This window comes from Hipposideros armiger, unplaced genomic scaffold (genome assembly GCF_001890085.2).
Source record: "Hipposideros armiger isolate ML-2016 unplaced genomic scaffold, ASM189008v1 scaffold_51, whole genome shotgun sequence".
Classification (NCBI taxonomy): Eukaryota; Metazoa; Chordata; class Mammalia; order Chiroptera; family Hipposideridae; genus Hipposideros; species Hipposideros armiger.
Genome location: NW_017731401.1, coordinates 2,154,416 through 2,177,446, shown reverse-complemented (window position 1 = coordinate 2,177,446; position 23,031 = coordinate 2,154,416). Strand labels below are relative to the sequence as shown.

General features: G+C 39.5%; 1 protein-coding gene across 4 annotated transcripts in view; it reads right to left on the bottom strand.

The window, feature by feature from the left end:
• The window catches only part of IRAK3 (interleukin 1 receptor associated kinase 3), a 69,934-nt gene that overhangs the window by 29,784 nt on the left and 17,119 nt on the right, over positions 1-23,031 (bottom strand). For 3 of the 4 annotated variants that reach the window (XR_002123794.1, XM_019640536.1, XM_019640537.1), the window contains exons 3-8: positions 20,685-20,749; positions 19,996-20,050; positions 18,638-18,789; positions 13,886-13,950; positions 8,954-9,068; positions 8,029-8,147 (exon numbers count right to left, since the gene is read on the bottom strand). Coding sequence is in view for 3 of the 4 variants with exons in the window: in XM_019640536.1 (XP_019496081.1) it covers positions 8,029-8,147; positions 8,954-9,068; positions 13,886-13,950; positions 18,638-18,789; positions 19,996-20,050; positions 20,685-20,749 (571 nt within the window). In the remaining variant the exon portion in view is untranslated. The remainder of the gene's footprint in view (positions 1-8,028; positions 8,148-8,953; positions 9,069-13,885; positions 13,951-18,637; positions 18,790-19,995; positions 20,051-20,684; positions 20,750-23,031) is intronic. The other variant, XM_019640538.1, reaches the window with a different exon arrangement.

The window sequence follows — 23,031 nt, the reverse complement described above, 5'->3', positions numbered from 1 at the left end:
TCTTTTGTCAAGAACAGAGGCAGCAACTCTTCAAGATTCTTTTCTTTAAATCCTTTTCCTCAAATTCCACCATCTGGAAATACAGTTTTGTTTTTATAGCATTCTCTTTGAAGAGCTCAAATTACTAAGACATTTTGGGGCTAAATAAACCACCAGACTTCTTGAAAATACCTTTGCAATGTGGGCTTCCTCCTTAGGTGTCCTGCAGCTGCATCCTTTACAGTGAGTGTCTCCTTAGAAGGCTATTTACTCACTGCTTGAACAGGGTGAAGACAAGAATGCATTGCTCCAGGCCAAATCTCCCCCTCCAAGTCCACCGCCTATTGCCATTGTCACCAGTTCAATGTCAACACTTCCAAATTTGCACATCCTAATTTTGTTCTCCTCTCCTGCCCAATTTCCCTGTCTTTGCCGGATGAAGTCAACATGCTCCCAGAAATCCCACTGAGGAATCCTTGATGACCCACAAGAGAATGGCTGTTGGACCCACACAAACATGGAACCTCACCTCCCTTCCGCACCTACATGCATGACAGAGGCAGGCTACTAACCTTTAGAAGTGTCAGCTTTCTCCTCGGTCACACTGAGATAAGACCAATGAGACCAAAATCCAGGGTTGTTGGGAGGACTAATAAGTTATTCAGTGGGCTTTTAGGTCAGGTCTAAAATCCTCTGGCTATCACGGACCTCCCTAATCTGTCTGTAGCCTATCAGCTACCCTGATGTATTAGCACTTACCAATGCAGTCAAGATAGACTGCGCTTCTTGATGTTTACGGGGGCTTTCTTTTCTTTCTTTAAAATGTTTAATTTTTTATGGAGGTAGGTAATATTGGTTAATAACATTATATAAATTTCAGGTGTACATTATAATTCAATATCTGTATACACTATAGCGTTCTCACCACCAAAATCTAGTTTCCATCTGTCACCATACATTTGACGCCTTCTACCTGCCTTGCCCTCCCCCGACTCCTCTTCTATGGGGCTTTCTTTATACTGTTCCCCGCACCTGCAAAGTACTGCCCCTCCCTTATTTTTATCCAAATTCTCTATGCAGCCTAAGATTCACTTCCTCCATGAAATTTTCACTCAATGACTCTGAATTCCAGTGGTCCCCCTTTCTCCAAGTTCCTACTGGACAGCCCGCACTATATGATTTGACTCTTACTCAGAGGCCAGCTTATGTTTTATAACATAAGCATAATGTTGGGTCTGTAGAAGATAGCAAGCAAACATTCGTTGATATAATCAGTTAATTAAGAGAATTTAAAAGCATATGTAGCCTTAGACCACTCTGCATATGGTAAATATGTGATCCAAATGTTGCCCAAACATCTTCCCATATTCTTGGCAGACATCACTAATTGCATTCAGAAAGCAAACACCCCGGATTCCCTTTCAACACTGCACGTGGGAAGTCACTGCCAATCAATCAAAGATGGAATGTGAGATGAAGCTGATCTGTCATCGCTGCTATAGTACAATCACTCCTTTTGCAGATGAGGTAAATGAGGCCCACATGGTTGAAATAGCTCGTTCTATGCAAAATAGCTTTTTTAATGGCAGAGCCAGGACTGATGCCTAGCCCTCCTTTGTCTGTGTTCAATGCTCTTTCAATTTACTACAGTTAACTGAAAGAAATATCTTTTTATTCAGCTATTCATAAAAGATTAAGTAACTGCTGATTACAAAGCAAAAAGGAAATGAACTCCTATTTCCTCTTTTCTTTTTTAAAGATTTTTATTGGGGAATTGGGGGAGGGGAATTTATTGGGGAATTGGGGGAAGGGGAACAGACAAGTTGCTGTCCTTTTGTTCTTCAGTCTAGTTGTGGAGGACGTTGCTTCACTGGCCCAAGTTGGCACCATCATTGCGCTCTTCCCGGGCGAGGCAGATCAGTCACCGGCTTCTGGACGGCCGCTCACGGTGGCTGCTGGCTACACATGGTAGCCCATGGCAACCCGCTGCAGCAGTGGCTGCAGCCTATGCCTTCGCCTGCGACTCATGGCAGCCCAGCTCCAGGTTGAGCTGTTGTTCAGCATCTTAGCTGTAGAGGGCAGTGTCACTGGTCCTCATATGTGGGATCCGAGCCGGGGCCCTCTGGCGTCCCAAGCCAGCTTTTAACCAATGCGTCACTCGGCCGGCCCTCCTCTTTTCTTTAGGTGTATATATAATAGATAATTCCAGTGGCAAAATAGCAGCCGAGAGAGTCATATGAAGACAGATTTTAGCTCAATATAAAGGAAGTTCTAACCGTTAGAGCTGCCCCCAAATGGAGCTCTAACAATGTGCTGTGCAAGGGTCCAGGACAGGTTGGATGAGACACTTAGGAGATGGGAGAGGCAGTCTCCATTAGGTGGGAGGAATGACAGTTTATTGCCAAGCCCTGGGCAGTGCTTTATACCATTTACCTCACTTTATCCCCACAACCCTGGGAGGACACGCAGTAGTAGCCTGCTCAGTTCCAGAAAAGGAGACCAAGGCTCAGGGAACTTAAGGAACTTATCAAAGGTAGAGCAGGTATCTGAACTGAGATCTTTCTCTCTCCAAAGGCCATACACATAACCAGTGACAAGAGGCAGGGACAGCCATGACATCACTGCGGTGGTTGTGGAACAAGGGGAGGGGCAGTCAAAAGACTGGGGGAAGGTGTTTCTGGGAAACAGGCAATTCAGGACTTTGCCTAACCTGTGCTAGGGCAAGCAGGTCTCTGGAGGTGCCTCCCTAAACATATCTGAGCTCATCGTCACTCCAAAGCTGATCAGGGTAAAGTTTGGCCAGGATGTTAAAAAAAAAGTAGGGTCACATATGACTCCTGTCACAATCCCAACTTTGTGGGGATAGAACACAGGACAAAAACAGGCAGGTGCAATGTCACAGAATTGGAAAGCAAGAAGGGGTCCAACGTGTGATCGTCCCAGTTGGCTCTGAATGCACGAGTGAGAAGAAAACCGTGGCTTGAGAGTGTGAGGAAGGGCCTGGTCTTGAACCCAGATTTCCTGTGCTCTTTCCGTGTCGTCTCCAGGGACAGTGCACACACCACTTCATTTTGCTTAGGCAAAGGTGTTGCTCACACACTGGGCTCCAGGCTGCTGAATAATGACCTCACAATCTTCACTTCTTAAACTATTTCAAAAACTACAAAGGCGTAAGATTATCAAGCTTCTTAGTGGATGGCATTAATTAGAGAATGAATGAAATAAATGTTGGAATATCATTTAGTAATTACAGAGTCCCCCTTGGAATGTCTTCGAATTACTTTAAGATGGAAAGGTCTGATGCCAAGTTGTTTTTTTCTAATAACTCTTTTTTTATTATAAGGATAGAACATAATCCTTACATAAAAATGAAAAACATAATGTAGAAGTAAAAACTAAGTCATTAAATAAAAAGCTACGTCTCTATGTCTAAATAAAGTCTTATTTATATTTTGGTATGTCTTACTTTTAATCTTTTTTTTAATTCATAAATTTGTAGTAATACGAAGTTATGATTGTGTACTCTATACTACTTCAATTTGACTCTTTTCATTTAATCTCACTTTATGCACATGATTCCATGTTATTTCATATTATGAAAAACATTAGTTAATAATGTCAAATGATGTACGATAAACTCTTCTGTGATTCATCAGTCTGAGGCCCAGATGCAGAAAAGAAAATAAAGATAACAATATCTTCCATTTCTCACACCAACAAAAACAGAGCCCTGACTTACTCATCAAAAGGTCATTGTTTAACACATTTTGAAATGTCCTTTCTTTGAGCCGATTATCAGGGCTGTGCAATAAAATGACATATCTCCTAGAATTACAGAGAATTAGAAAATTAGTATGACAAAGGCAGAAGAGCCGGGATTTCAGACCTCCCTAAAAGCACTAGGTTGTACAGGGAGGGACCAAGAATCCGGAAGGCCCAAGTTTAGAGCAAAGTGAAGGATTCATTTAAAAGAGATTCAGGAAGGTAATCTAAGTCAGCCAATTCTTGTTTGGCCAAGAGTGGTGGGGACTGAATGTCATTACCAGCTGACAGACGCTCAGTGCCTTGAATGAAATGAGCTGGTCTCATTCCAGTTCCTAGAGAACAGGTGTGCACATCACCGAAGGAAAGGGGGAAAATCTACTGATACCATTGGCACATTAGCATCTTTGCTGGCGGGCTCAGAAGGAAGGCCAAGAGTTCAGTGGCTGTGGAGGAGGCTGATTTGCTCTGGAACACAGAAGAACACACTGATGAGCACTTGTGAAACCACAATTCTCAAAGTGCCCATAGCCCCAGAACTCCAAACCCTGATACATGCCTGTGTGGGCGCAGTCGATGCATGGTTATGTTGAGTCCTAGAACCCTTTGGAAAACCCAGAAAGGCAACCCCTTCACCAACTAAAAAAAATATGTTGCCAGCTGCATTCCCAGTTTAAATCCTGCCCCTTCCATGAAATTCTCCCTGTCTCTGATCAGATCTCTTCTGGTATTCTGTATCTGTATTACCCGTGGGACACTCATCTAGTAGTGTTATTTAGATGACTTTAGAGTTCAGCACATCCAGACAAGTACCTGGGATACCAGCCTGGAAGAAATGGCCTATTTTTAAGTTGTGAGATCACCAAAGAGACTACGGAACCTTTCTGTTCCTACTTACACCCCAGAGAAGCCTCAGAGTCCCTCGAGAGAGCTCTGCTTCTCAGACCTAGGTCCTCAGCTTGGGTAGCATTTAAGACTCCGTCCAACCCCCTACCCACCACATTCCTTCCTCCTCGCCAGTCCTACCTTTCCTCCTTCCAACCTCGTCCTTACCTCTCCCATCAATCAATCTGTCTTGCTCTCTTTATACCCTTGGCAATTCTTTACTCTGTTCTCTTGAACAAACTATTGCCTCCACCAGGAATATTTTCTTCCCTTCTTTCAATCAATCCACTACCATGACCCATCTCCTCAAAGACATGGCTTGGAACTATCTAATTGGAAGAAAAGTCTTCTCAGACCAACCATGCATTGATCGGGCAGAGTTAGTGTTGCACTGTGTATTTTCTGGGTTGGCGTTATTTCTCTGACCACCAGGTTGAAGCCTCTGGACAAGCTTGATCACTGTCTGCCCCCACTGTGGTCTGATACAATGGTCTGCACACAACAGATGTTTGTTCTATAAATATTTGTGAACTAAAATAAATGTGATTTAAAAATTTTTTCAATTTTTTACACAGAAGTGATTTTTCTTAAAATAGAGCTTAGTTTGTGGGTCTACTTTTCAAACACAATAAATTGATAATGAAGGTAAGGTGCTATGGACTGAATGTTCGTGTCTCCTCAAAATTTGTATGTTGGAATCCTGGACCCCAAGGTGATGGTATTAGGAGGTGGGGCCTTTGGGAGGTGATTAGGCCATGAGGGTGGAGCCCACATAAATAGGATTAGTGCCTTATAAAGAGGCCCTAGAGAGGTCATTTGTCCCTTTGGCCATGTGAGGACACAGAGAAAAAAGATGGCCATCTATGAACCAGAAAGTGAGCCCTCACAGGTAAAGAATAGGCCAGCACCATGATCTTGGGCTTCCCAGCCTGCACAACTGTGAGAAATAAATGTGTGTTGTTGATAAGCCACCCACTTTATAGTATTTTGGTTATAGCATCCTGAACGAATTAAGACAGTAAGTAAAAGAGTGAGAAGTAAAGAGACTGAATGGCCATCAGTATCCCTTAGCCTCCGCCACTGCTATTCCTACTACCTCTTGACCAATTATAACAGGAGCTATCATTTGATGAGTGGGTAGTCTTTGCCAAGCACAATATGTACTTTACGTTGTTTAACCCTAAGAGATGGAAGCTGTTATTCTTTTGTTAGCATTTTGCAGAGGGAAAAAGTGAGGCTTAGATAAGTTCAGCAATTTGCTCAGAATCACATTTTAAGTGGAAGTCAGCTTCTACTGAACTAAGAGGAAAGGATGGGGAAGAAAGTCCAGGAAAAAGAAGAAGTATTTGGTCACATTTTGCAGAGTGCCGTCCAGTCAAATCTCCCTTCATAACTACAGCGGCTGCAGTGGTGTGCCAGGTACCTCCTTTAGAATCCAGGGAGGCCCCCCCTTCCCCAACGAGGGAGGGGTGGCTGCTGATAGCTCACAGCTAAGCCCCAGCCTGGGATCTGTCCGTGGAAGAAGGGGGCCGCCTCAGCCAAGGTACAGCCCCACTCAGGGCTGGTCAGACAGAAGGGTACAAAAAACCTGAGTGCTTTGCCTCACTTTGGGTTATTTCTGAAGGGCCACGCCAACATCAGCGGTCCCCATAGCATTGGCCAAGGCCTCTCTGACAATATTCCAGCTCAGCTTCTCTACCCACCAAATTCTGCCTTCCTCCTTCCCTCCCTGACACTTGTTGTTCCCGAGAGCAGGCCCAGAAAAGCTTCCTGCAGGCAAGTCTCTGAGCCTAGTTCCTGGGAAGCTTCCTGAAGACAGTAATGGGAAACAGAAATCAGGGCCCAGGGCCTGTGCTCTAACCCAAACCCAGGAGTGAGGCACCAAAAGGGCACATCCAAATCTCCTCACCTGCTGTTAGCTGTGGAAAAACCTGAGACCCACGCGGAGCCCGGCTGTGTAGCCCTGCACCCAGATGTCCCCTTTGGTCCAGGTGGTGGCTTTCCCTGGCCCCGTCCCATCACCTACCATGACCTGGACACCCTCTCCCATCTCACCTTGTTCCTATCAGGTTCTGCTGTCAGGAGAGGGTTTAATGAACTTAGTCACACAAAAGGAAAATTAGTAAGGTATTACTGCTTGGGATTGAAAATAAGCTCATGCTCACTTTAAATTTAAACCAAAGAAAGACCATTTACAGCAAAATCCCAGATAGTTAGTTATTGGCTTGTTCACTCAGTGGAAACATATATTTGAACACCTACTGTGCTGAGCTGGCTGTGAGTTGGGTGAAAGAGTGGCTGTTTTAGGTTGGGCTGGCCACCCCAGTCCTTTGGAACGAACCTCAATGGTTGACTCTACTGAACTCTAAGACCTCCACTTTCCATCTATGTCCCACATGCTGCGAGGGTGCACCAACGTCATGCAGATTTAGGAGGTCACTAGTTGCTGATGAATTACCACACTGCAACAGGGACAGACATCTATGGGTGGTTCCCCCCACTCCTCCAGGACTAAATGAAAATCTAGGTTTTGCATATGGAGTTCATGTCACCAGAAGACAAAGAAGTAAGCAATCAGTCCTTCTCTATCAACTCAAAAGCACACTAAAAGCTTTTTTCAAGCTACTAGGAGATGGTTCAGAGAAGGCAGCAGCCTTTTAAATTGAGGCTTCCCTGCTATTCAGCAAAGTCGTATTTACCTACTTTTAGACAGGTTCAAGGTGAAGGGCACATAGAAAAAATTCATCGGGGGGCGGGGGGTGTTGGGGGCGGGGGGCAGTGTCTGCTACAGGCTACCTACTCTATGAATGCTTCCTATGTCTACTGAAGAAGAAAGATGGAAGATGTCTCTAATTTTCTCATATCTCAAAAATGAACACAGGAGTTGCTGCTCGCCTCGTCACAGGTGAATATATACAGCGATGAGGCAGCAGGCTCAGTGGAAGACACTGGAGACTCAAGGATGAAGAATTTTAATTGCCATTTACTACTGTTATCTAGCTAGGAATTCTCACATAAGTAAGTCACTTAACTGTTCCTGTAACCTCAATTAAAAAAAAAAGTGAGATTAATACAGGTTCAGTTCACAGTTTGCTATCAGGTATAATTGATAAAGTACACAAAACCACTGAACCTACATTATTCATTAATAATTCCCAAAAAGAATCTAAACTCTCCCTTTGGCAACATAAATGTGGCTTTTTTAAATTGGCAGATATGTTTTCACTAATAAAAAGGTAAGATTTTTAAATACCTAGATGAGTGTTTTTAACACACACACACACACACACACACACACGCGCGCGCCAGGGAAACGACAGACCGAAAACAGTGTGAAGTCTGACTCACCTGTAATGATGAGAGTGGCTTACAGGTATAACCTAAAGCTCTGGGATAATTTACCTTGATATTCTGCCACAGATGACCGAGCACGGATCCGTATTGTGCAAGTACTGAATGGCTTTGGCTGTTCCTATTAATACACTGATTCGAATGTTCCAAGAGAGTGGGTCTGTATTCCCCTAAAAAGACAACAGTAGTTGGTTTACTTAAACTTTCTGAGTAAAAACCACGTATATATTCATTACATAGATGTATGCCAGAATAGAAGCTGATGGGGAGGGGGCGTGTGGTAGGTTTATCATAACCTATTTTTAATTCAAGATAGGTTTCTCTCTACTCTCAATGATGGTTCTAGGCCTTTGTAGCTAATGAAAATACCCAATAATTTAATAATAGCTTAATCGAAGTATGGCTAATAAGGTATTTATGTTTAAAAGTACACTAAATAAGATTTTTAATTATTTGTGTCACTATAGTGTGGGTAATTAAGAATCATCTGGTTTTATTCTCATCTTAACTGAAACTTAACCTACCTATGTGAATCAATTTTTAAACATACCTTTCAAAAACATCTTATGAAAAAACATGGCATTTATTCAACCTGCTTCTCTTTAAGGAGTTGGCATCACTTTTATATCTATTTGAATGGTACCTTGTGTAAAGTTATACAAATAAAAATATCTGGGCAATAAGGGTAGTTGATGTAAACTCATTTGAGATACAGAATCAACAAAGAGTAAGGACCTGGCAAATCTTTTGGCCGCCATGCGGCACAACACACAATGACTCAGGTATTTATTTATGTAGCCTTCTAAGAGTAATAAATTAATTCATGGACAAGTCCTCTACTTCCTCGGGAAGCCCATTGTTGGCTGTCCCCACATATGAGCACACACTGGCCTCCCAGCTCTCACCGAAGGTTTCAGCAGCTGCCCAGGGGCTTCAGAGGGTCAGGGTAGCAAGCAGAGTAATGGATATGACTTACTACACACTGTAATCTGTCAAAAAGTGATCCGTTTTTCATATATGGATAAACCAGGCAGAACTTCTCACTTTCTGTAAAATATGCAGCCAACTCCAGTATATTTGGATGACGAAATCTTGAAACAAAAGGTTTTTAAATCCATCAAATTGTTTATTCAAATAAGAAATGAATAAGACTCTGGTTTGGAGATGGGGAATAGGTCTGAAGCAAATATACATTTGGCCAAGGGAGAAGTCATTTCCTTGGATACATGACACAGATTCGCTTTCCAAATTGGTCTAAAGCATTCTAACAAATACTAGCCACTCTCTGATTGATTGTGACCATGCAAATATTGGGTTGTCAGGAAAGTCATGACACGTTTTTGCAAAAAAAACCTACGTAAAGATGCGTCATGACTTTCCCGACAACCCAACATAAATAAAATATCCAAACATACGACAGAAAATTTAAGAAAGTGAAGAGTTCTTAAGATTTGGGGTGTTGGGCACTTTACAACAAATAGACCACAGTATTGGATATTCATTTATTTCTATCAACATGGAACCCAACATAACTTATTAAATAAATAAAGATAACGCAACTAAAACTATCCACTCCACTGATTTAGGTAGATACGTGTAAATGAAGTTACCAAAATAGAAGGCTACAGAAGACTTGTTTTCATTCATCCATTTATTGAGCATTACTATGTCAGGTCCTGTACTAGGCATCAGTCACCCAGCTAAAAGAGATATCTTCACAAAGTTTGTCTTCACAAAGTTTGTATTGTTATCTAAAATCCAAGTGACTAGAAAAGTTTGATGATGAAAAGTATATTACTAACTTTTAAATCATAGAATTCTGTGTCAGTGTAATATACATTTTTCAGGCTCCTTTCCTTAAAAACTCTCTTGAGTGCATGTGTCATCACTTCGGAAACCAATGAAACCCAGTAATAACTATGAAATATAAAACATGTGAGATTCACACATACTGTGAACTCGGTTCAATTCTTCAACTATTTATTGAACATCTACTATGCCACAGGCATGCTTGGGAGTATTAAAATAAATAAAGCTATTTTTTAAAAAAACTGGTTCTATTTACAAAGGCCTATTATTTTTTCTTCAGTAGCAAAACTTTGCTATAAAGCACATATATATCTCCCTTCTGAGTCCTTGTATTCCTCCCTCCAGAAGGGGGTGTGTGTGTGTGTGTCAGTGTGTGTGTGTGTGTGTACAAATATACACACACACACACACACAAACACACAGAAAGGCTTTTATTTTTATTCATTTTTTTTAAATTATTTTTTTTTACTGGGGAACAGTGTGTTTTTCCAGGACCCATCAGCACCAAGTCAAGTAGTTGTTTCATTCTAGTGGAGGGCGCACCTCAGTGGCCCATGTGGGGACTGAACTGACAACCTTGGTGTTATGAGCACTGTGCTCTAACCAACTGAACTAACCGGCCATCCAATACTTTTATTTTTAAATATGTCAAAAACTTCTGTGACACAAGATCCCTGCACCTATTATGATTCAGATCATATCTATAAAATGAAAAGCAATGGACTGAAAAGGAACTGAGCTAGTGTATTTGGCTGCTAAAACAGCTGATCTATGCCATTAGCTGGTTGATTCCCCTGTAATTTAAAATAATTTAATAAAACAGAAATCTTTTGGAAAGCAGTAGACATAAGACCTCGTATAGACACAGCCATGGCTTTGCTCTCTTTCTCATAGAACAGAAATGACCATTTGCTCATTTTTAAATATTTCTGACCAAGCAGAAAAGTGGACACTTTAAAAGTTATCGAGGTACAGAACATGGAGGTGCCATAGGGAATGATTGCTAATTTTAATTCTATGGACCCATCTCACCCATCATTTCTACAAGCTTTTAAGATTATATGGATCTGAAGATCAGCTGATCTGATACCTTTTAAAATCAATTCAACAAGTATTTCTGAGCGCCTACTGCAGATAAAACATGAAAGATACCACGATGTGGTATAGCAGACAGACCTGAATGACGGACAAACCTGGCTTTGAATCTCTAGCCTTCTTTTTATCAGCTGTGTAAAGTTGGGTAAGTTATTTAATCTCTATGATCTGAATTGTGTCCCCCTCAAATACCTATGTTGAAGCCCTAAGCCCCAATGCAATGATGTTTGAAGATGAGGCCTTTGGGCGATAACGAGGGTTAGGCGGGGTCATGAGGGTGAGGCCCTCATGATGGGATTAGTGTCCTTATAAGAAGAAACACCCAGAGAGTTTGCTTCCTCTCTCTCTACCATGTGAAGACACAACAAGAAGGCAGATATCTGCAAGCCAGGAAGAGACCTCTCACCAGGAGTCAACTTTGCCTTGACTTTGGACTTCCCAGCCTTCAGAACTGTGAGCAAATACATTTCTGTTTTTTAAGCTAGCCAATCTATGGAAATAGGTAAAATACCTACTTCCCAAGATTCTCATGAAAATTAAACATTAAACATTTAGCCAAGTGCCAGATCCTCAGAAATTATTAGCGCTTTTCCCTTCCATTGAGGGAAGAGGAAAAAAGAAATCAGAAGCCACATTCAAAGGAGTTTAAGATTCTATTTAAAGCACAATGATTAAGCATTTCCCTTAATATTAAATTAAGAAAACTCATCCTCAGGTCGCAGTTTGATGTTACTTTTTCCAAGAAGCCTACTTTGCCACCGCCCTCCACCCCCAAGTTACCATTTCCTCTTCTTCGGTGCTCTGTACATTCTCATCTTATCATTTAATTTACTGAAATTGCCTATTTAGTTATGTACTTCTCTCTTAATCCCACTCCAAACATCTCAGATGCTATATTCTAAAAGGAGAAGGCTGCATCTGACGTATTCATTAGTAAATGTCTGAGGAGAGGGTGACTAAGGATGACTTAGGAAATAAGTTGGATTTTGCAAAAAAGTAGCATTTACTTCGGTTTCCTCATCTGTAAAATCGGGACATTTACCTCATAGGATTGTCAATTACCACATAGGTAATCCTATGGTTACCTCATAGGATTACAAAATTAATACATGTGAAGTTCTTGGTATAGGGACTAGGACTAAATAAATATTAGCAATACAAATAATAATGATGGCAAACCAGGAATATTCAACATCATAGAGTTGTTAATTATCTCTAAATTAATATATAAATATCTCAACAGAATAAATCCAAGTGGATCAGATATATAAATGTAAAAAATGAAATCATAAAAGTACTTGGAAAAAAATGGCAATATTACTTTATAACCTCTCAGTGCGAAGGCCTTTTAAACTATGATATAAAACCCAGAATCCATAAAAGAAAATATAGGTTAAATTCAACTACACAAAAACCATTCCCACATGGCAAAACTAGAATAAGCAAAGACAAATGACAATCCGGTAAAAATTATTTGTATCTCACAACATAAAAATAGGGTTAATTTTTTCTAATCTATAAAATTCTCTTACAAACCATTCAGAAAATTCTGAACAGCCTAATAAAAAAATGGGCAAAGGATATTATCAGATATTGTATAGCAAAGGAACTATATCTCTTAATGTGTGAAGAGAAATTTAACTACACTGAGAAACCATTTCCACCTAGCAGATTGGTAGAAATTAAAAGTGAACAATAAACACTATATTGACAAGAATGTGGGGAACCAGGCATTCTTACATATGACTGATATAAGTGTAAATTAGTATAACTTCTATTGGAGGACACTTTAGTAATATGTAATACACATAACCATTTGACCTATAATTTTATTTATGTAAAATTATGTTATATTCAAACAGGTATGAAATAACATATGTACAAGGTTTCCTTGTTGGAGCATTATTTTTAAAAAATAAAAGATGCAAAAATGATCTAAAACCATCAATAGGAGAATATTTAATTACTGTACAGCACACAATGGAATATTAAAATAAGCAAAGTGAACAAAGTATTTATGCTACCTCTTGTACAAGAAGAAGAAAATAAGAAAACAAAATACATATATGCTTATCCATAAAATATCTCTGGAGAGATACACAAGAAACTGATAACTTGGTTGCCTTTGCAAATATCAGCTGGGTGGTTGGATGATAATAGAGGAAGAAAGTATTTTCTTGGTTTACTCTTTAGCACTTTTGGAATTTTGAAGTGTTTGAACTTATTACTTATTCATAAGCAAATAAATAAAGCTTAAATATAAAAACCTTACTGTAATTTTAGTTTTAGTTTTTTGTTGACTAAATGATATATGTTAAGTTTTTATGGTTAGCCTCTAACGTTTTGATTTCCGGTCCTAGGTATAGAAGGAGAAGGATTTATACCCCTCCCCCCAGTCACATATTGGTTTAGAAAACATCTGAAAAGAACATTTTCTATTTGTAAAGGGTGATGGGTGAACTCTATAGGGTTAGGGGCCTTCGATGAGGCAGGCTGCACAGCTGCAGATATGAATATATATGAAAATGAAGTCATTTTCGTCTGTCTCCAAGGACTGACTCTCAGACGTGAATGAATTTCCAGAAAATAACAGGCACATCAAAAGTACTTGATTCCTTTGTCTAAAATGCTCTTCCTAAAGAGGGTTATACTGATGAAATAGTTTCTTGACTGAATGTCTCTAAGGAAAGGAAAAATGGTAAAATATATACAATTCTAATGTTCTAAGAACTATTTTACACTCAGCCATGTTAGTCACACATGATTTAGCCCACTCCCCTGAGACAGTTTCTTGTTAAAATATGTTCAAGTGAATTATGTAAATGGCCTATCTTAAAATGTATTCTAAGAAATATATTAAAGCAGATGTCAAAAATGTACCCAATGTTCTAATATCCAGCTCACATTTATTAAATGCCAACCATGTCAAGCTCTGTGCTGTAGAATCAAAGATGAACAAAGATGAAAACCAGGCACATAGGTTTTCCAGAAAAAATATACTCACAGTAGTAAGACTTCAAGCTCAGATAAAAATCTCTTCCACTGTTTCTTACATTGCATTTTTTTCTCCTAAATATCATACAGGAAAACAAGAAAACAATTAAGGAAAGAATTTCTGTTTCTGGCATTCTTTTTTTTTTTTTTTAATGTTTTATTGGGGAACTGGGGGAGGGAAACAGACAGGTTGCTGTCCTTTTGTTCTTTAGTCTAGTGGTGGAGGATGTTGTTTCACTGGCCCATGTTGGTATTATCATTGCGCTCTTCCTGGGTAAGGCAGTTGCTTCCCGGCCATTGGACGGCTGGCTGCTCACGGCGGCCCATGGTAGCTCACGCCGGTTGCCAACCGCTCACGCTGGCTGCCAGCCACTCACAGTAGCTCACGGCAGCCCACTGCAGCAGGGGTTGCAGCCTATACCATCGTTGGCGACTCACGGCAGCCCAGCTCCAGGTCGAGCTGTTGTTCACCATCTTAGCTGTAGAGGGCGCAGCATCACTGGCCCTCATGTGGAATCCGAACCGGGGCCCTGCTGCTCAGAGCTGGTGTCCCAAGCGAACTCTTAACCAATGCGTCACTTGGCCAGCCCTGTTTCTGGCATTCTTAACCCAGGGCCTATAGCCTCCCAAAAAGATGAACTTTGTGATATAAATGCAAATGAACATTTTTCTGGGGAGAGGCTCCTTAGCTTTAATCAGATTTTCAAAAATCTATTAACCCCAAAACAGATTTAGAACCACTGCTCTTAAATTAAAAGTTTTTCATGCAATGTATCATGTTGCCATATTTTATATTTAGACCCACCATATTTTGCACAATTTACATAAATTCAAAAATATTATATGTATTCAAAGACAATTGTATGATGGTTAGAAATTCCCCAACTTGATCTCATAAAAAATCCAGTCTATGATAACTATATTCTGGTTAGAAGTGATTTCACTAATTTGGCATTTATGACTTGGGTCATTTAAATAGATTGGTTCAGGGCCGGCCGAGTGATGCATTGGTTAAGAGCTGGCTTGGGACACCAGAGGGCCCCGATTCGGATCCCACATATGAGGGCCAGTGACACTGCTCTCTACAGCTAAGATGCTGAACAACAGCTCCACCTGGAGCTGGGCTGCCTTGAGTCGCTGGCAACGGCGTAGGCTGCAGCCCCTGTGGCAGTGGGTTGCCATGGGCTACTGTGTGTAGCCAGCAGCCAGTGTGAGTGGCGTCCAGAAGCCGGCGACTGATCTGCCTCGCCCAGGAAGAGCACAATGATGGTGCCAACTTGGGCCAGTGAAGCGACGTCCTCCACAACTAGACTGAAGAACAAAAGGACAGCAACTTGTCTGTTCCCCTTCCCCCAATTCCCCAGCACTGTTCCCATCCTCCCCCAATTCCCCAATAAAAATAATAATAATAATAAATAAATAAATAAATAAATAAATACATTGGTTCAAGTTTACCTTTGTATTAATTTTGTAAAAACGGGCTTACTAACCAAATGAAAAATATAACTCCATATTTCAAAGATGCTTCAGAAACTAGCCCAGTGCCTGACATAAATACTTACTGAATAAATTAATGAATTTGATAACATTGTATTGAGCACCTGCTCTACTTGGCACTGTTCTCAGTGGCTTCATACACCTTACGTCACTGCATGTCTCTGAATCTCAGGCTCCTAACTTCTACAATGAAAGAGTTAAATTAAATGTGCTCCTAGGTCCCATCAGCTGTTAGTTCTATCATTTGCAGATTCCTAAACAGGGCAGAGTTTTTAGAGCTCTCTGTCCTCAGGAATAAAGAGAGAGAAATTCAGCAAGAATTCTGGAAGCTGTTTTCCAAATTAATCCAGGAGGTCAGAAACAATAAACTAGGCTGACAATATGAGAATTTATATTTTTTTAAAAAACCTTTGTTGTGGAATCCAAGTGGATTGGGGCTCACGCCCATCTCCAACACTCACTATTTGTGACTTTTTGTTACTTAACCTCCCCAATGTCATAGTTTTCTTAATCTGAAAAATGTAGGGGTTCGTTTTTGTGTTCATGCTAAGCTAGCACTCTTGCTGCTCAAGGGGGGTGGTCTGTGCATGGGGAGCATCAGTGTCACTGGGAGCTGGTGACAAATGCGGAATCTCAGGTCCCTGCCCAGATGTGCTGGATCAGGGTCTGCATGGAAAGATCTCCAGGCGATTTGGATGCACCTCTCTAACCCATCTAGTACATTTCCCTACTTCAGTCTTTCTAAGAAAGGTTACTGAAGTTAATGTCCAATTTGACAAAACCACATTTCTTTTAAAAGATGCTCTGGAGCTAAAGCTTCATGAAATTATCTCACCTTTCCTGATAACCATGTGGGTGTGTGACAGAGAGTGTGTGTAGGGCTCTGTACAGTCTCTAGGTCTTTGGTAACTTTGTTCTCTCCTGTCTTTTTACTCCTAGAGATTATCAACTAAATTCATGAAAACGGCATATATGCTTTATTCAGTTCATCCAACAAACATTTATTGAGCAACTACTAGGACCAGGCCTAGTAGTTAGGCACTGTAATAAGGCACTGGGATATGAAGATAAATAAGACCTCTTTAAAGAAAGTCATCTTGTCTGTTGCGAGAGGTGGATGAAGAAATCAATGCTACGAGATAAGGCTATGATGCTGTGGCTACACATAGGAGGATCACCAAAACCATCTGGAGGTGTCAGAAGCAATCAACGAAATGATCACTGTCTCTGGGACAGAAAGGGGAGGAGATCTAGGGGCAATGCCATCTCACTCTGAAGACAGGCTCCTGGAAAGAAAACTCCCCAAATGGAGTATGAGGTGGTGGCAGCTGCAGAGAGAAGAGGAGGTAGATGGATGGAACCTTTAGGGAGATGGCCCTGGGCTCAACCAAAAGAGAATGTACAAATGGCGCCAGGGACACACTGGCCCTGAGAAAAGGCTTCGGTTAAGCCACCTCTAGGACAACCACACTCTCTTTGTTGGATGGTTTTTACCAGTACTTAGCTTCATTTCTGTATTAGACCATTAGTCTTATCAGGAATCCTGAGATGTCTATACAGAACTAGTGGGCAGAACACAACTGGAGGAAATGGAGAAATCAGGTAATTAATTTTTTTTAAAGCCCCTGTAATCTAAGCTGCAAAGTGGGATTCACCTTAGATTCCTCCCTCCCCGCTATTTCCCCAGGCCTACCCAACATTTCCCTATATTTGGTCCATTTCATTTCATCTCTTAGGTATACCTTCTCCTCCTCGTTCCCTCTGCCTCTGCCCCATCTCACAGCAGTGGTTCTCAACACTGGCTATACCTATGCACCACCGGGAAAGCCTTTTAAAATACTGATGCCTGCCACCACCACCACTATCTGACCTAACTTGATGCTAAGAGGCTCATTTTTAAAAAGCACCCTAGGTGATTCTAATATTAGGGTTGAGACCCTTGGTTTAAGCCCTTTCCATTGCTTAGTTGACACATCTGAAACATCTGCCTGCCAGGTCTTTTCACCTCCACTCTAAGTTCTCGCCATCTTTCCTCCAATGCCCCTGCCAACTTCCAGTCCATCATCTAACCTGTAATCCAAGTTATTTTTCAAAAACACAAATCTAGTCTTTTCACTCTCCCTCTTAAAAACCATCCATGGACTTAACCTATCTTTCCAGTGTCACCTTCAGCCACTACCTTCCGACCCCCATGCTAAACTCTACTCCACTGAGTGATGTGTTATTCATGAGTCAGATGTAGGCTTTCATGCCTGGGCCTCTAGGACTTTGCACCCACTATTTATTCCACCACCAAAATACTTCCCCTCCCTCACTGCCTGCCAAAATTCCACCCATCCTTCAAAATCCAGCGGAAAGTTCATTTCCTTTCATCCACTTTTGCATTTGTTTATTGCAGAAACGTTTATTGAGTGGTTATTCTGTGCCATGCATTCTTCTGGGTGCTGGACGCACACCTCCTCTGGCTATATTTCATGTGCTCCCATGACCTTTTGGACAAACCTCTGCTAAAGTACTTCTCACACTGCAGTTTAATCTTTTCCTTAGCTGGCTGTTTCCCCCTGTAAGACGGTGGATGGAACTACTCCTTGTGGATGGAACTATGCCTTATTCATCTTTGCATTCTCAGTACCCAACCCATAGAAGGAGTTTGGAAAATGTTTACTGACTGCTGACTGACAGTGAAGAACATGAGCAGCTAGTTTGGGTATATGGTGTGTACCTGTCTCTTTCTGACTCCTGAGTTAGATCCCTTGATACCCTTTCTGCGTTACTGGTTGCAGTCACTCAGCGGTCTCCTAGTCTAGTCTGATCACTGCCTTGCTGCTCCTACCTGAAGCCTCCTCTTTCTCACCCTCCTGAGCCATGATAGAAGACAATTGATAAAGTTGCATGGAATGCCAATCTGTGGCTTAGCCTGTGAGTTGCCTAGAGAGGGCAGTATCCATCCTTAAAAAACCATGAAAATTGGAGCAGCCTGGCACAATCTGACCATCTTAAGCAAAGTCCCAAAGGTCCTATAAAGCTTTTCAGAAAAGTCTTTCTTATGCAATACATCTGGGGATGGGAAGGATTTAACTTCCACATTCTTGCAAGACAGGCGTTCATTTCTCCACTCACCTGAGGTCATTTATCTTATTTCCATTTATGACATTTTATTTTCAAATACACCCTCTTTTAAATGGTGATGAAAATGACACATTCTAATATGAAATATGAGCAAATAAATGGAATTGATATCCTGTGATAGTAATTCTTTCCATACCTGTTTAAATAATTTAATGGCATATGTTCTGTTTTGGATCTCTGCTCTGTAGACTTCAAAAATCTCCCCTTCTCCAATTAGGAAGTCTTTGTGGAAGTTTTTGGTTCCTTCTACGATGTTTTGAAAGCTGATAGAGGAATTAAGCAATACTCCTTAGGAAGGAAAATAGGGAGAAGATAAGTTACCTTTTCTCTTTTTAAGAATCATTGCTGCCTTTATAAAAGCAGACTTTCATATTTGAAAAACACCAGAGCCCAGTGGAAGGTCAGTCAAGTAAGGCCCAGGCACCAAACTGAACCCCACCATGTGTTCTCTGCACATCTACTCAGGCCTGGCTCCCACCATTCCACGGAGCAAATGGCTTTTCAGTTATCAGAACAATGGCACAGTGATTCTATCACCTTTCCAAAGAGATCAGCCAAAGAGCTTAGTTGGGAAAACTTTTCCAAGACCCTATTTGTTTGTCATTAGAACTATGAACCTAAAACCAGAAAAAAAAAATCTGTATTAGTGAAAATCTTGATATGACTAAAAAATATTGTCTAAGCATGACTGATGGAAACATTTTGCATGAACCAAATCCTCTAAATGCCCAACTTACTTCCTCAGAGTAAATTAAGAAGATCTTCTGTTTTTTAAAAATCATCTAAAGCAGAGATTGGGAGAAAACATTTAAAAGGTAATCAAATATAAATTCAAAAGGAAAAGCTTGGCTAAATCCTTCAGAGCCTAACTTTGTCTATTTTTCCACATTTAATGTTTGATTTAGACCTTATTGTTAAACCTTAAAGGATCGAAACTTTTCTAATTCTCTTCTGAACCAAAGAAGCACCACATATAGTGGCAAAGATTAGGCAAGGCAGCCTTAAATAGACATTAAAGTTTATCAGAACGATTCCCAGGTAGAACTAAATTAGTATCCTTACTAACAAAGTAGGACAGTTGATATGGAAAACAACTGGATTTTCATAGTGACTTTCAGAACTACTCTACAAACATCTCTGAAGATCTCTGCAAGTGCTACAAAAATTTCTAAAACTATATAAAACCCAACATAATTTTTTAAATGTTTTCCTATGACACATAAAAATATCAAATTTCTCTGACAGAAAATAAGGAATCCCCCTAAGTGAAGAAAACACAATTAAGCTCTTCATTGGCCGATGGATTTCTAATATAACAATAATATATTATCCATCAGAACTGTATCAGTCAAAATTGGAAATATTTCAATATCTCTGAAAATTTTATTCTGAATCTGTATATTAATGAACAGTTATTGGATATTTCTCCCTCTGAATTCACTTAAAGGAAAGTATGATTTAAAAAAGGAGTTAGGGTGTTTGGATATTTTTTACCTTTTTTATTATGTTCAGGAATAAGAACATTATCCACTGTGACACTGGCTGTTTCCTAAGAGAAGAAATATATATTACAGTGATTTCATTTCATAAGTCTAGAAAGAATAGAACCTCAACAGAAATCCAAAGCTCCCCTTGGGACTATGCAGTTCAATATACTGAAATCTAATTTAGAGAAAAGTCAGTAGAAAGCAACATTATTTTATTTTATTCAACAGTATTCATTGCCATATATATTTAAGACTTCCAGACCAACTGTAAAAACTCAAGTATCAATGTCATAGTCAGTTAAAGTCAATTTTCAATGACTTCTATTGCTATAAAAATGATCACTGCTAATTGGCTTTAATAAACGCTAACAGCAACATACATAACACCAACTAGAACAGAAAAATTAACAGCTGAGTTAAGACAAATGCATAACTCACAGCACTCTTAATAGTTCTAAGTCTCATCTCTGACAGATCACTGAGAGGAAAAAGCTCTTAACTCTTCAAACATTTACGTATCTCTAATTTTCTGAATCCCCAACTAAACAAAGAATAATGAGAGAGTTAAGCCTTTTCTGCTTTAAAAAAAATGTACCTGCAAGTCCAGCATTTTTTCTGTCTGATAATTTCATTCCTTACGCTCAATTATATATGCAACAGAATTCAAAGGTCATTATCTATGCACATACACTCTACCTTGGGGAACATGTTTGGAACTGCATCTCCCTGATGACTTTGCATTGAAGGATTCAAGACTGCTCCTGAAAGAGAGATAAGGGGAACTAGATACCAAAAAAATTTTATGTTCCTAGTAAACTTGTTTTTTTTCTTTCTTAGGCTGTGAAAATAACTACCTTGATAGTAATGCTCATTTCTAAAGCTCAGTTTCATTCCCATTGAATGGTTACAAATTTATGTGTGAGAAAAACTTTCTAATGATCAAATATTATACAAACATACTTTGGTTCCCTTAATCTGAAATCATTGTTATACATTATTAAAAACATTAAAGTATGAAGTAGAAAATTGAAAGGAAAAAGCAACGTTATTATCTTTTTACACATATATTTTTAAATTTTTTACAATTGTGGGATTATATCTCTTTGGGTTAGTTTATTTTTTATCCCATCTTGTGGCACAAGGTATTAGAGGTGTGTGTGTGTCATCCACCACAAACACCTACCACTCCTCCCAAATTTTAGACTGTAACTTCTGTCTGTCACAGTTCTGTCTGAATTGAGGTAGTCTAGGTAGGTTCCTACAAAAGATTAAAACCTTACAATATTTTGCAGTCACTTCTGACATTTTGATACAGCCTTTAAAAATTTTTTATTTCACCCTCTAATTATTCTGAGATTGTATTCTAGTATTTCTTAAATTATTTTGCTTAGAAGACTGGCAACAAAACACTATCAACTGATAACAAGTCTCCTTGAACAACATTATAAACCAATTAGACCTAACAGACATTATAGAACATTTCATCCTAAAACAGAAGACTACACACATAATTCACAAGTGCACATTGAACATGCTCCCAAATAGACCACATGTTAGGTAAATAAAATAAGCCTCAATAAATTTGGAAGGGTTGAAATCATACAAAGCATATTCTTTGAGCACAATGGAATTAAAGTAGAAATCAGTAACAGAAGGAAATTTGGGGAATCCATAAATACATGGAAATTAAACAACACAATCATAAATAACCAATGAATCAAGTAAGTAACCACAAGGGAAGTTAGAAGATACTTTGAGATAAGTGAAAATGAGAACACAACATTTCAAAACTTATAAAATGCAGTGCATAAATTTATAGCTGTGCATGCCTTAAAAAAGAAGAAATGTCTCAAGTCAATAACCTAAACTTACACCTTAAGGAACTAGAAAAAAAGAGTAACTAAACTGAAGGAAGTGGAAGGAAGAAAAGAATTAAGATTAGCATGGAATTAAATGAAACAAAGACTAGAAAAACAAAAGAAAAAAAAATCAATGAAACCAAAGTGGATTCTTTGAAAATATCACAAAATTGGCAATCCTTGAATTAAACTGACCAAGAAAGAAAGAAGACTCCAATTACTAAAGCCAATAACAAAACAAAAACAAAAGTGGAGACATAACTGTCAACCTTGAAGAAATAAAAAGAATTACAACAGAATACAATGGAGAAATATATGTAAAAAAAATTAGATAACTTAAATGACATAAGCAGATTTCTGGGAAAACAAATTACTGAAACTAACTCAAGAGGAAATAAACTATGTAAATGGACCTATTACAAGAAAAGAGATTAAATTAATATTTTAAGACTTCCCACAAAGAAAAGACCAGGTCTGGATGGCTTCACAGGTGAATTCTACCATTAAAGAAGATTTAACACCAGTTCTTCACAAATTCTTCCAAAACAGAAGAGGAAGTAATGACTCCCAAATCATTCTATGAGGCCAATATTTTCCTAATATCAATGTCAGACAAAACATCACAAGAAAACTACAGACCAATATCCCTTATGTATAAATGCAAAAATCCTTAACAAAATATTAGCAAACCAAATCCAGAAACATGTTAGAAGGATTATATACCATGACCAAGTGGTATTCATCCCAGAAATCTAATATTGGTTTAATAATCTGAAAATCAATCACTGGAATACAACATATTAATAGAATGAAGAACAAAACTTAAAAAATCCTATAATCTATCATGGTAACAACCACAGGAATAGAAGTGAATTTCCTTAGTTTGATAAAGGGCATCTGCAAAAAGCCCACAGATAACATCATACATAATTGTGAAACACTAAATGCCTTCCCCTTTAGATAAAAAAGGTCTGGTCTCACCACTTCCAGTCAACATTAAACTAGAGATTCTAGCCAGGGAAGTTAGGCAAGAAAAAGAATTAAACATCCTGAATAAGATATTGTTGTGTAGAACAAAACTGAAGTTTGGGGGCTGAAAGGACACTAAAATTCATTGTCCTTTGTTGCTCGTAAAAAGAGAGGACTGGGGCCGGCCCAGTGGCACGTTGGTTAAGAGCTGGCTT